The sequence below is a fragment of the Tenebrio molitor genome, chromosome 3, assembly GCF_963966145.1.
Source record: "Tenebrio molitor chromosome 3, icTenMoli1.1, whole genome shotgun sequence".
Classification (NCBI taxonomy): domain Eukaryota; kingdom Metazoa; phylum Arthropoda; class Insecta; order Coleoptera; family Tenebrionidae; genus Tenebrio; species Tenebrio molitor.
In genome coordinates, this window is record NC_091048.1 from 4,755,324 (window position 1) to 4,770,285 (window position 14,962).

The 14,962-nt window shown below is 33.6% G+C and overlaps 2 protein-coding genes and 1 long non-coding RNA gene across 5 annotated transcripts in view; 2 read left to right on the forward strand and 1 right to left on the reverse strand.

The window, feature by feature from the left end:
• The window catches only part of LOC138125671 (somatostatin receptor type 2-like), a 214,618-nt gene that overhangs the window by 91,719 nt on the left and 107,937 nt on the right, over window positions 1–14,962 (forward strand). The gene's annotated exons all lie outside the window — the stretch shown is intronic.
• On the forward strand, window positions 4,079–5,248 carry LOC138126219 (C-C chemokine receptor type 1-like). Its single transcript, XM_069041947.1, has 2 exons — window positions 4,079–4,105; window positions 4,162–5,248. The coding sequence occupies exon 2, from the start codon at window positions 4,168–4,170 to the stop codon at window positions 5,068–5,070; it is 903 nt and encodes a 300-aa protein (XP_068898048.1). The 5' UTR covers window positions 4,079–4,105; window positions 4,162–4,167; the 3' UTR covers window positions 5,071–5,248.
• Window positions 12,868–14,364, reverse strand: LOC138126220 (uncharacterized). The gene is made up of 2 exons (XR_011157691.1): window positions 13,977–14,364; window positions 12,868–13,925 (listed from the first exon to the last, which is right to left on the reverse strand). It is a non-coding gene; the product is annotated as an uncharacterized lncRNA (long non-coding RNA).

The following is a 14,962-nucleotide window of genomic DNA, read 5'->3' on the forward strand; positions in this document are numbered from 1 at the left end:
TACTTTAATAATTTTGTGACAATTTCAATGAAGATTGTTGGTCTTTGTAATTGCTTTCGTATTCGACCAATTTCGGAATATTATATTCAGAAACAATTTTGGCGAAGGCGCCGGGAAAATAATAATTAACGAAATATTTTATCCCGAGATTGTAATTTTAGAAGTGTGAATTGCTGTTGATTTTTTCAATATTTTAATTAAAAGAAAATAAAATATACATTTTAATTTTATTCTTAATTCAGTGGTGATTCATGCTGTCTTAAAGCTCTTGTATAAATCAGGACCAAAACCACCAGTTGTTTTTCAAAGATATCTCTTTTTGAGCAATATTTTTTCTTTTTTTTTGTGTCGTACCAACTAGCTAAACTTGAAACTTTTTGATGTATAACACTAAAACTATTTGTCTTTATTACGTTCGTTACAAAAAACATATACTGGCAAAGAGAAATAATTATTTGGGACGCTTCCACTTTCTTTGGCACGTCGCCACATTTTCCTTATCGTCGTGATAAATGTACCACATTAAATCAGATTTTTTTGGTCTATTTTTAAAGTTCACAGGTCAGCAATTACAATTCCAAATGTTCAACAATATAAATTTTATTAGTGCTTCATTACAGTTGCGATAACGAATGTTACATATTTGTCAGCAAGTTGTATACAATTTAAAATACAAGATCTTAAGAAGCTAACACCGTTTTGATTATATATTTGAATACATTTTTTACGCTTTCCAAAAACTGAAAACTTCTCTCCTAAGGACATTTTTAATGTAATAGGACATTAATAGTGACGTTAGTACTTTAAATAAATGCAAAATTTTTATTGATTAAAATAATAGCGATTCAATTGTAGCTTATTAGTGTAGATTCATGCAAATTTATAGTTTTTAAATCAATATTGTAACCGACCAAACACGAAATAGAGATTTATTAAAGCCATAACGTTTTATCAGTGTTGCTGTGGATACTGATTCGATTAGTTTTTCATTTTGCAGACCTGAAAAATGTGCATATAAAGAAGAGTTCATTAACAAAATCTAATTTCTGCAGTTCGCAAGTTTTTAATATCGGATATTTTAAACATTTAAACGTATTATTTAAAACATCTGTTGAAATTGCACTATATTAAGTTTACATAAAAATTGTAGTTAATAATAAATTATAATTAATCTGGTATATAAAATAAAGCTTGGTAATTGTATAAAATAATAAAGCACCTCTTACTACTTTATGATAAATCGTACCTCATGAATTTTAGACATTGGAATTATAATTGTGCATTTTATTATTATTATCTGATAATAAAAAAATATTAAATAAACAAGAGCAATATTTTACATTGGCAAGGTAATTTAATAGCTTTATTCCCAAATGCGATACCATTGGTAAGGCGATTTTTCACTGAAATGTCAAAGAAACGTCAACGACGTGCTGCTGTTAACTTAGAAAACAATTACTGTAATTGTAAGCAACAATTATCGCAGAATAAGTGGTAAAATGGGTTTTACCATTACCCTACGAATGATCGACTGGAAAATGTTCCTAAGACAACAAAATTTCACAATTTTTTTTATCTCATTTATACAAATTCATATTCTCCAAAATTCAGTTTTATGAAAACCACTAATTTCAGCAGCATTCGTAATTGCCCAATGGCGGCGCAATTAGTCCGGTTCTTAAATGGTCAACAACTTTGAAAACCATAAAGTAATAAAATACGTGCAAGGGACGTTTCTCGATTTCTTTATTTTTTGTTATGGTATGGTAAAAGTACCAACTACAATGTCTATACAAGTGCGCGAGATGGCGCCAGCAAATCGCAAACAGAGTATTTTGATTCCAATTATCAACTAATTTTAACAAAACGGAAGTTTCTCATTTTGAGAATTATCAAATGTCAGTGTGCTGATGCACCGACAAAGTTCAACAAGAAAATCTCGCGCTGAGCCCTTGTATCTCAAGTCTAAAATGGACGTCGAAGATTTTGAAAACGTTACCTTGAACGACACCGAATCCGGACCGGAATTCCACTACCAACGCCCTTCGAATTTCATCTTGGTCCCTACAGCAATCGTCACCCTTCTTAGCATCGTCGCTGACGTTCTAATAATCTACGTGATTGCCAAATTCAAGAATTTGCGAACCACCATCAACTTGTACATTTTGAACTGGAGGATCTGCAACGTTCTCTTCCTCACCTTATCACCGGCCAACTTCACCGTCCTCGCTTTGTTGGAGTTTGTTTACGTTGACGTAGCTTGTGTTTGGTACGGTGAGATTTTAGTTACTTTTACAGGGAATTTCACTTTTGCAATTGCTCTGACCTTGGATTGGTGCATTTTGAACTATGCCTCACCAGCCTTTGCACTAAAAATACAAAGTTACTATAAAGTAAACGTAACATTATTGTGGCTATTGACAGCGTCATTGTCTATTTTTGTTTGTTTTGATTGTACACTAGTCATATTCACTCACTGGATTTCACTTCTTCAACCCGGATATTTTATAATTATTTTGATTGTCCATTTTGTCAGGTTCGTTAAACTGAAGACATCTAATTCTAGAGAGAAGTCTAATTTAGTTTTAATTTTGGTATCGCTGTATTTTCTATTTTGGGTTCCGAGTTATGTGATGCATTGCATTAAATTATTTGGCAGTGATCAGTCTATTTATCCTGAAATTGTTGTATTCTGTCACTTGATCGCGTATTCGTATTCGCTGATGTTAATCTTACTTTTGTATCTTTACGATAGAAATTTTCAGTCTAGTTTCAAAGCTTTGTGCAATTATGGAAGCCAAACTAGTGATATTGGTAGCAGTTACGAAACTGCAGATATCAGATCTGGCCAGACTATGTCGTTAATTTAGAAATTTAGATCAACGAATAAATTGGCGTATTTTAGTCAGACTATTCCAATTTAGGCTTTTATTTGTTACACCTTCTAATCAATTATTACTAAATTTCAGTGACAAATAGTGTACCTGGTGTGTTTAACATTTTCTTGATTAATCGAAAATGAGTCTTAGTTGCTTTGCTTGTGATTTTTTTTTAGTTTTTTTTATATTTTAATTACTTTTCGACTAAACAATTCAAAACATACAGGGTGTTATTGAAAGTTGTACAGATATTTCAACCGCGAGCTATTGGCTTCATGTAGAACTCGGAAAAAATATCTAAAAAATTCTATGTCAAAAAATAAAATGATATTTATTTTTTGAGGTATGATTTTTTAAAATTGCTTTTAGTCTTCTACGTTGTCAAACAACCTCGTAGGTAAAATTTCAGCATATTTTAAAAATACACCCTGTATATCGTGTTTTATAAAATGTACGCCAATGCGAAGTAACCTATAGGAAATATGCTTTAAAACAACGACACCGCATTAGTGTACATTTTATAAAATATGATATACAGGGTGCATTTTTAAAATGTGTCGAAATTTTACCTACGAGGTTGTAGGACAACGTAGAAAACTAAAAGCAATTTTAAAAAATTGTAGCTCAAAAAATAAATGTGATTTTATTTTTTGACACAGAATTTTTTAGATATTTTTTCCGAGTTCTACATGAAGCCAGTAGCTCGTGGTTAAAATATCTGTACAACTTTCAATAACACCCTGTATAAATATGTTTGTAATTTGTTTTACATAACGAGTGTTCAAATCGTAGGTCGTCGTTTTAGTTGACAAATCCTTCAAACACATAACCTCATTTTGATCATACCTTGATTTCTTGTAATACGAGTAAATAACAAATTAGATATATATTATTTTCCTAACTCTTTCAACGGTTTCAGAAATGTATTTTCACAAAATATTTGACAGCTGTAGCCACGTGACCACAACTTTTTGAACACACGTTATGTAACAAATATTTCCCTGGACTGACAATACTTATTTGAAATAAATAATAATAATAAACTTGTTTACTGAAGTATTTTTCTCATCTTTCTCACTAATTCAAGCACCATCCGCAATTTCTCCCAATCCCACAGTGACGTCACCGTTAATCTGAATCTTAAGTGGCTAATAACTTTGACCTTAGGATGAAATTAATCATTTTGAGAGTTATCAAACGTCAGTGTGTTGATACACCAGCACAGTGTAACTCGAGGTGAGCTCTTGCACTTCGCAACAACTTCCTGAATTAATCGTTTTAGGCTAAAATGGATCCCGAAGATTTCGAAAACGTCACTTTGAACGACACCGAATTCGGACAGGAAATCCACTACCAACGTCCCTCGGATCTCGTGTTAATCCCCACGGCAATCGTCACCCTTCTTAGTATCGTCGCTGACGTTCTCACAATCTACCTGATCGCCAAATTCAAGAATTTGCGCACCACTGTCAACTTGTACATTTTGAACTGGAGGATCTGCAACGTTCTCTTCCTTACGTTGTCACCGATCAACTTCATCGTCCTCGCTTTTGTGGAATACGTGTACAAGGACATTATCTGTGTTTGGTTCGGGGAGATTTTAGTAACTTTGACCGGAAACTTCATGTTTGCAATTGCGTTGACTCTGGACTGGTGCATTTTGAACTATGCCTCCCAGTCCTTCGCCCTAAAAGTGCGAAGTCACTACAAAGTAAATCTCGCGTTACTGTGGCTTCTGATGGCGTTACTCTCTGTTGTTATTTGTTTTCATTGTGTGTACATCAATTTAATCGAGTGGACTTTTGTTGTTGTGACCACATTTTTCATATTCATTTTGATTGTCCACATTTTCAGATTATTTAAACTGAGGACGTCCAGCTCCAACGACGAAAAATCTAATCTAGTTCTGATTTTAGTCTCGCTGTATTTTCTAGTTTGGGTTCCAAATTACGTGGTGCATTCCATTAAAACGTTTGACAGTGAAAGGTTTATCTATTCTGAATTTTTCATATTCAGTAGCTTGATCGGTTATTCCTATTCGCTAATTCTAATATTATTTTTATACCTTTACGACAGAAATTTTCAGTCTAGTTTCAAGACTTTGTGCAATTATGCAAGCCAGACAAGTGACACTGGCAGCAGTTACGAAAGTATAGATATTAAATCTAACCAGGCTACCTCGTTAATTTAGATAATCGAATAAATTGGCATATTTCTGTCAGAGACTAAATGAAACTGTTTTAATTTATCGTTGTATTTTTGTATAAGCTGGCCTGTTTAATCAATTATTATTAAATTTCTGTAATGAATAGTCTACTGTGTGTGATTAACATTTTCCTGATTAATGCAAAATAAATTATTAGAACAGATCTATACCAATTTATAACCTTATCTTTTAAAAATAAATCCAATGGAAGCTTACGAAACAGATTTTGCCAGTTGAACAATACATTTTTGTGATTGTGAACGCACCACTCGTCAGTCTGCAGAGTAAAAACACAAACAACGCAAAAAGTGAGGTTAGAGTTAAATAGCTGCTCCGTGATCTGTAATCCGTGATGCGTTCACAATCGACTCTTCAACGCCTACTTTGATCCAACAATGTATACATTTTTTTTATAATTCTGCATGTCCTGTAAAAAAATGCGACAGTTCGGGAACATTATCGTAATGGCTCCTTGTTATACACACGCACACACATATCTATTTTTTGTGGATCTAGTAAACATATTAAGTAAATCACTGGCCGATAATCTGTGAGCGGGCCATATGGTTTATTGCGGCAGAACTTTCTATCAACAATAATTTATTTTTATAACAAACAAACATTAATTACGTTCTTCCGTCCCTTACTTTGCAATGAACAACAAATCTGTGCGAAAAATCATCGTTTTATTAATTCTCTTTGCCTCCTTACCTCGACACCTATTGACAGGTGTTTATTCCCACCAGAACTAATTTCACCTTAAACTAATATAAGGACCGCACTTTGCGGTCAACAGTTCCACTAAACGTCAGTCTTTGACGTTTAACGAATAGATTTCACCCTGAACTGTTTGTTGGAAAGGACAGGATAGTGTTAGAATATATTTCGGCCCGATTGTGATTTATCTACCTGTAAAATTTCCATTCGAACGGTCTTATCCAGTATAAATACAGATGTCGTCAACGTCCCCCTGAGTTAGATAATTCTTCCGTCGAAAAAAAATGCAATAAAGCGGCCGTCACAGTTATTAACGTCACTCTCTGTTGAACATCCATAAATGTAACGAGTATTGTGGATGGTGGAATTACCAGATGTGGCCGTGAAATGAAAGAAATCGGGAATAAAGGTGTAAATGTGGGGATCTGATTTATTTTTGTGGTTCTGTTCGTCCAGTTTTTTTTTTTACGATAATGATTGTTGCATTATTGTGTATTGTTACAGTAGAGTTTTATCTACAAGCGGATCCATGTGTTAACGGTAAAAATGGTTCGTAAAATAAATTTGACAAATAAAGGTGTCGCACGATGTTACATAGATAGTGGAGCTAATTAACAAAATTAACTGTGATAGACAGACGAGGTAAATAATGTAATCAAAAAGAAAACAAATCAAGGGTGCTACCTCATCTTTTGTATTATCGAAACGTTTGTCTTACTTTAATCGTACGTGCATGCTATGCACAGTCGTTTTATTGGTTGCCTATTCCGCGCGTTTCGAAAATAACATTCTAATAAAAATGCTTTCTCTTCAATGATAAAACCCATTTTACTACTTACTCTGGCATATAATTTGAGAAAACCGAAATCGAAAAGTTGTTTTCTATGTTAACAACAGAACATCGTTGACGTTTCTTTAACATTTCCGCGAAAAATCTGTTTAGCAGTGTTGTTGCTCTTTTTTATTTTATACAATTCCTCCATTATCAGATAATAATAATAAAATGCACAATTAAAATTAATTCAAGCGTTTAAAATTCACGATGTAAGTATGATTTATTATAAAGTAGCGTTTGAGACCAAAAATTGTTATTGTTTTCATCAAGTTTTGTTAAGTTCGTTTCGTCCACTACGAAGAGACATTACAATATATTTTAATGCTTTCAAACAGTGAGAGTAGAAAAAAGTTGAAAGAGAAGGAAAGAATGTTAAAAAGACTCATCTATATTGGATTCCAGGGAAATTGAATTTGAATGAAAGAAATAACCAATAACACAGCAAACTACGTTGTGCTGTGTTGTTTTTTTGCTATTTATGCAGGTTCGTCGAGAGGCCGGTCCGTCGGAAGAATTATTTAAATGAAATTATTGAACACACTTGAATTGTATTAACAAAAAAGGTATGTTGGTGGAATTTGATCCAAAACAAAACTTACAAATAAATGGGTGAATCTACGAAATGATTTTTGGCTGACTTTTTATTTAATATTTGCTTCAGAGAATTTTTTTAACCACAGATTCATATTCATCAATAACAACTTCAATGCACCTATGATGTCTTAAAGAATGGCCAATAATAGTAGATCAGATCATTAAAAGTAGAAGTGAGTCTTTTTGTGCTAAGCCCAGAAATTGAAGACCGAGACGAAGTCAAGGTCGGGAACTGGGCGAAGCACAAAAAGATCCTCCACTCTGAATGATATGTAGGTAAAGGTAATTTGAATCGAGAAGAACCTGTCACGTGTCCTTTGCTGCGCGTTGAAGCGGAAGGCACACCGAGTGCAGTGCCGTAGCAAATTGTTTTTTCCCAGCTGTTTGACGTTCGACTTAGTTTGATTTATGTAGTTTGCATACGTCACTTTAACAGACATTATTAGACATAACGGTACCTATTTCAGAACCTTTTAACTGAAATTAAATGACGCCACACCTGCGCAAGGGCGCACCTGACTCGCCACCTCCCCCTGCAGAAAGAAATGGAGTAGTCCGCCCGAGTCCGACCAAATTTCGTCTCTTACGCATATCATGTGACAGGTTCTTCTCTATTCAAATTACCTCTACTATTTTATCTTCAATCGGTTAAAAAAAAAATCGGACATAAACTCGTTTATTTTCTTTTGTTGGAATTATAGTAAAATGACAATTTTTAAACTTACAATTTTCAAAATTTAGGCACCAGTAATTCCTAGTTCTCTTGTTGCAATATTATTAGTACTTGAAAGTTTTTTTAGTAAAGTCTAAAGTTTACTTTATAACGTTGAACGGCCATCTTGCTATTTTAATTTTTACATCTGTCATCCGTTCACCTCGGCGACTTGTGTTGAATTATAAAATATTTTGTGTAATTATTGATAAATAAATCCTGAAAAATGCTTCAAATGACCTTAGATTTGAGTCGGTGACTGTGGACATTTCAACTCTTTGGATTTGAAGTGTTTCAAGTCCGGTTAAAAAAAAGTTGTTATGGAAATGAAAACCTTCCTTTAGAAAATAAAATTCAAAACAGATTTAGTAGGAAAACCGCCACCCGCCTATGCGTACAGTGCTTACACATTGACTTCAAACGCCACCTTCAAAAAACTTTTACGCAATTTTATTTGAGGTTGCAACTTCCGGTAGGTTAACAGGGGCGAATAATTAATGAAACTTCTAGTATGAAGTTGAAGTGGATTCAATCAATAAATGTACTCACTCTACAATAATTGCTCAAAGTCGGCGAAGTTTGCGTTCTTAATATCATTTCCGGAGTTTGACGATTTGTTTCAACGAATTCAACTTCGTGAGGGTGTTCTGTAACCACTTACTTTACTCCCAATTCTAATAAACACAAGATTGTGCATAAACATTTTTTTACATAATTACTCAATCTCCAAAGTTTCTGACTGTATTTCCAGGACATTCCTACTTTTTAAAATTTATCGTGACATTATTTCAACTAGATTTTTATTGTCTTTGTAGAAAGCAACGAGCACTTGTTACATAGTGTTACAATTGATTTACAAATTCGCAGAAACTGTCGGTGCAACATACGTATAAGCCCTTATCTGCCCCACAGTCCCCTTTGCATATGTTTTCCGAAAACTGTTTATTTGCATCCTTGAATCAGACACGTTTAAATATACACGTATGTAATCACATTAGCAACAGATTGGTGTTTTTCTCTCTCCTTAATCCGCTTAATTCCGAGTAAAAAAATATTTAATAACCTACTTTGACAATCATATTGACGTAATCCTGACGTCGGATATTGGTATCACGCTTTTTTTCTTATTGTTTGCGAATAAAACCGCGGGTACAGGAAGCATTTAAGTGCGCGTGCTTTATTACGACCGGATAAGGTGGCATCACAAATTTTATCACAATACACCCGAAATGGTGTATATTACTTTACATAGAACGTTATACTCTGCAACGACACACTACCATCTTCGTCAACTTTACACTTGAATTTCATTACTTTCGGAAAGTTTGATACGACGGCTGCGAGAGAGTACACGTTTATGAGCTTCAGCTAGTTCTATTGTAAACAGTTTCCGTGGGATGAAAATGATAAAATTTATAAGCATCCAGAATTACGTGAGGCGATAAATTCTCCCAGGAGAAATTGGAATCGTCCCATCTCCGCAAATATTTATTAACTGAACATTTGCGATGGTGGTGACGGTTTCGACTGATCTTTTCGTCAATAAAATTTCAATTTTCAACTGAAAACATATTAAGTTACTGTTCTATCATTCTATTAAGTTGCCAGTTTTCCGTATTTACAAATACTAGAAGTCCACAACAAATCTACACAGGGTGGGCCATCGATTTCGCACAGAAGAGAAATCGCGACTTCTAATTAATTAAAATTGGCGATATTTTATGCACCTAATTATGTATGTAATTACAAATTACAAATTTTGACTTGGTTGGTTAAATAATTTGCTTTTTTATGGAACGCAAACCAGATGCGTGATTTATAGCAAAATGGTATAATTTGCCAACAAAAGGATCATCACTAGTAGCCGACCGTTTGGAAGTCGCTTATTTACAGTTTTGCCATAAAATTGACAGTTCCCATTGTCACCTAAATTTGCGACAGCACAAGATAAATAAAAATGGTTTTCAAAGTTAAAACGTAAAATGTAGACAAAGTGATCAAAGTGGGTAACTTTTGTTTTTGATGTTTTCTAATAACGAGCGTTCAAAAAAACATAGTCAAGTAGCCTGGCGGCGCTTGTTTTTGTTTCCGTTAATGCGTAGCTTTGTTAGCTGTCAAACCTTATAGAGGACAAACATTTGAAACAGAAAGAAAACAACGGCTTGCTTAAGTACAACTTGTTTTGAACGCTCCACACTTTTAACTCACTTTGATAAGTTGACTTCATTAAAATAAACTGTTTAAATTAATAAAATTGTTTTACATCATGGGAGCTTTTAACTTGTCAGTTAGCTGTGAATAATAGGTTTGTGCTTAAAAAACATCAAAAGAATTAGCGTCTTATTTAGTCGTCTCACAAAAATAAATATAGTCGTAAAAAATGTGACATGATAACAGTGAAAGAAAAATGTATAAAAATGAAAACAACAACAAGTAAAGTAATTTTTAGTACACTACAATAATTATAATGTATTAGCAAACTGCCACTAAGGTATGGCAACAAATGACCACTTCAATTTGCTTGTTTTTTCAATGAACTAATCTAATTTGAGATGAAAAACTGAGTCATTAATCAACGAAGAAAATCCAATAGCTCAAAATAGAATCATTGCGTGTGGTGGTTTCATTCAAGCTTATTAATTTTTCTAATAAACAGTCAGTCTCTATTCATGAAAAATTGGTTTGATTAAATTTAAATTAATCGTCAAATTTTACCCAATAAAAATAGTTGTAAAGAAGTTTCATATTAGTGAATGTTAACTGAATTTTGTTTAAATGTAAGTAAACAAATTGCAAATTTAATTTTTGGCAAGATCAGTTCCAGAATACAAACTTTAACGTTAATTATTTATTTGTAATACCTACAATTATTAAAAACACAATTATTAAAAACAATTTAAGAATCTGACAGGATTTTAATCACTTTTGAGAGATGACAGAGTAGTAGGACGTTTTTATCGCAATAAACATTTTTGATTGGATGAAAGCAAGCGCTCTGATTAGCTGAACACGCACGTTTGATAGAATTAATCTGGTCTTAGAACTGCTATTTTACTAAAATAAAGCTGAATCCTGCAAATAATAAATGTTGTTAATACCACTAACTAATTTTAATTGAACAAAAACATAAGAAGATTGGAAACTTTATGTTTTGAAGTAAGAAATTCAGTTGTAAAGTCCATTAACCGTTTCTTAAGAGGTCTTTACTCCTTTCATCGGTTTAAACTGTTTTAACTCTGTTCATTAATAAAATCATCATTATTATCAAACCCCACTTTTACATTCTGTACAATATAAATCAGTAGACTATGAAGGCCAACATAACATTTGCTTCGTTGAAAAAAAACAACAGCCCACTCAGATGCAAGTTTGTCTATGAACCGTTAGTCTGAAATGAAGAGTTTTTTTTGCACAAACCAAAATTAAAAAAGACACAAAAAATAGATCAACAAATTCAAAATGTTACATTTAATTTTATTGATCCAGTGTACTTTTTATTAATTTGTAAATAACATAATCGCATCCCGATAAGATAATAACCGGACGTGAAAAATTGTTGGCTATTATTAAGTGTTATTTTACTTTCATTTAACTCCAGTCAACTACAACAAAATATTTTAGGCGCATCCTATGCAATTTCATTGCGCTATGCAATTAAGCCACCTACGCTAGAATTGTTTATGTTTATGGTGGAGGAATTTTCTATAAAATATATGGAATGCAGCTTGCAGTTCATAAACTTGTCTTTTGATGCATCATAAAGTAAGATAAAAGCGGTTTATGCAGCGAAAATTGACTCGTCTCGCTATGCAAATCGTCAGTTTGAACAAGAAAACGAGCGAAAAAATTGTCCGCCTTGAATAATTAAGCTCGGCGAAGAGGGATTCTTTTCCGGGGGTTTTAAAGAAAAGATCTTGGTGTGAATAATTTATTAAATTATTGCACGGATTTCCATGTCGTATAATTTAACGCGATAATGAAGTGAAACTTTCACACTGGCTTGGAAGTACTTACTAATTTAGCGATTTGGAGTAGCTGTTGAAATCAACTTTATACTAATAAGCGGCGTTCAATTGAAACTCCTCTAATTAAGAGAACACCGTCAAACTCTTTACATTACAACGTGAATTTATTCTTGACGCCAAATACTTTTTAATTGGCGATATTGTGTGCTCGAATGCGACAATTAAAAACATTCGTAACAATTACGAAATGTTCAAATTTGTCAACAATACGACGGCTCCGAAGGCCCTCGGCAATTAAATCACAATTAATTCTTCATGTGTCAAAATGGCTGCTACGCACGAGGAATTAAAGATATTTTCGTCGGTTATGGTCGGTTTAATCTTTTGGAATTCCACGAGTATGCACTCATTGCATAATCAGTTAATAACAGCCAACTAACCACTTTAACACAAAAACGTAATTGTTTGTAATTTTCAATTAAAACACGTATAATTTAATCGAATGAAAAGGAATCTGTTTTTGACTACAATGCAAAAAGCGAAAAATAAATAGCTCCTGTTACATGTATCGTGCGTTCATTTCAATTATCCGAAAAGTTGAAGAGTCGATTGTGAACACACCACTCGTGTAAAAACCTAAGATTTAAACAGCTGATCCGTGATCCGTAATCCGTAGTGACTTCTTCAACGCCAACTTTGGGGAAAATTTAAATGAACGCACGGTATAACATATTCAGTGTGATAATTTGTCATAAAATTGAATAATTAAGGAAATTAAAGGTTATCTTATTACTCCTAATTTTTTTCGCCCCCTAATTATGAAATAAATTAATAATATAAAAATGCATACAAAATTCGTACGTACATATGTATTGCTTGTTCGCTTATAACTAAAAAGTTACTCAACAGATTTTGATAAGAGTTTATTTATTGAGAAGGTTAAATAATAAATAAAGCGATAACATAAACTTCCTATACTTTATTTGTCAAAAAATCAAACAATGAATAAAAGTAAGTAAGCTAAAATACAAAATATACAAAATTGCAAAATAAACATGCAAAGCGTGAAAACTACAGTGAAACAAAAGACAATAAACATGTTTTGAACTGATGATTCAAATTATGTCACTGTTCACATGAACATATTAATCTGACATGACTTTTCTTCGTCAGTAGTGTTACACTATTTATCGACAACATTTTCTGTAGAATTTTCCACATCTGTTTCATCCTGACACAGATTCTTAAAATTTGATTTGAAATCTTTATTGCGGTAATACAGCAGCAGGAACATGACAACAGAATTTAAATAACCAATCAAAGAAGTACCCACATAGCTCTTGGCACCAAGATCATGAGGCTTGAATGTCATGATCCCGATTATGACATAGTTGGGAAACCAGCACATCATGTAACAAGAAACTAATATCAGAGCTAAATTAGAACTGTCCTCGACATGGCTGGAAGTTTTCCTCTTGATCAGCCACAAGATGTGAACGAATAGGTATATGAGAAGAGACGCAGTGGCGATGACAAAATTCCAAACGTACATGTCCGGGAGTATGCATTTGACACAGATGTAAAATGTCAGAATGATTACGATAATCCACGTTGCCAAGATCCGGAATTTGCCGTAGCGGATGATTTTTGTAGCAAAGGTTTCGGAGTACTTCGCGCAGAACCACTCCAGGAGTAGAGCCACGACGAAGATATAGTTTCCCACTATCAGAACGGTTATTTCCCCGGACCAGATGCACTCGATTTCCCTAATCACAGAATCAAACGCGAAAATAAGGTTGTAGGTGGTGGGTTGAAGCACCAAGAAGATGGCATCGCAGATGCACCAATGCAGCACGCACGAGTTGAAAGCCGAGTTGGATTTTCTGCATTTCTGTATCGTGGAAATGATCATGAGATCCGCGATGACTCCGCAGATGATGATGATGGTCGCCGGGACAGCGAGGTAATTTGGAAGGTGTTCCGACTCGCTGTGATTGTGACCGGTGTCTGGGGTCATCTTAAGCGAAAATTAATTCATGCGAGGAAAGGAACTGATCGGAAAACTTACCATTGCGCTCTTGGTCAGGAAACAACACTGTCTGCAAAACTGCAAATATAAATGAAGTGTGCGTCAGGATGTAACTATTTAAACTAGAAATTAACGATGACACTATGTAATTACATAAGCGCATTGAAGACGTTTAAAAGATGAATTTATGAATTTAACACTAATTTTAACTCGTTTGTCAATTAGATGAAAGAAGGCATGCTTGCGAATTAGGAATATTTTGCATAACTCGGTGAGCAGACGAGTCGAGAGCAACGAACAGAAATGCAATCGCAGGATCATTTGAATAATTAAAGTGGACTTAAGGAATTCCAAATTGCAACGGGAAAACGATTGTCGACTGAAACAGTGTCAGGTCACTGCGTAAATACACAGCAATGTTAAATATTATGACAGAAATGAATTTATATGTATGAAAAATAAGGGACCTCATGAAGAACGCTGGGGCGCGCCTGCTTTTTATTGTCTGTCATCATTTACATTGGTAATTTTAGTTTAATGTTCAATTTTTTACTTTGCGTCTTGAAGCTCCTGGACTGGCATTAAATCAGACAAACCTTTAGTATTAATAATAATAATTTTTTCGAAACGATTCAAAAACTAAAAAATTTCGTTTGAAAAATATTATTAAAAAAATGATATATTAATTATATTGTCATCGGAAAGCGACTTATTGCGGAATCAGGCGAATCAAAGTCCAAGAAATTCCTTTACGAGAGGATTTCCCTTCAACGTGGAAACGTTCCAAGCATTCGGGGCACTTTCCCAGATTCCGCATTATTATCGGAAATTTTTGTATTGTAAACCAAAAATGTTATGTGCTTAAGTTGATTAATTAAACTTTTGACTATATTAATTGCATATAACTTATAAAAAAAATTTTTTCAAGATGATAGCAACGCGTAATGATCTATGCTCCAAATAACAACAAAAAGCAACAAACAGGAATTTTAAATTTTTCGGAGATGAAGCTATTGTTTTGTGGT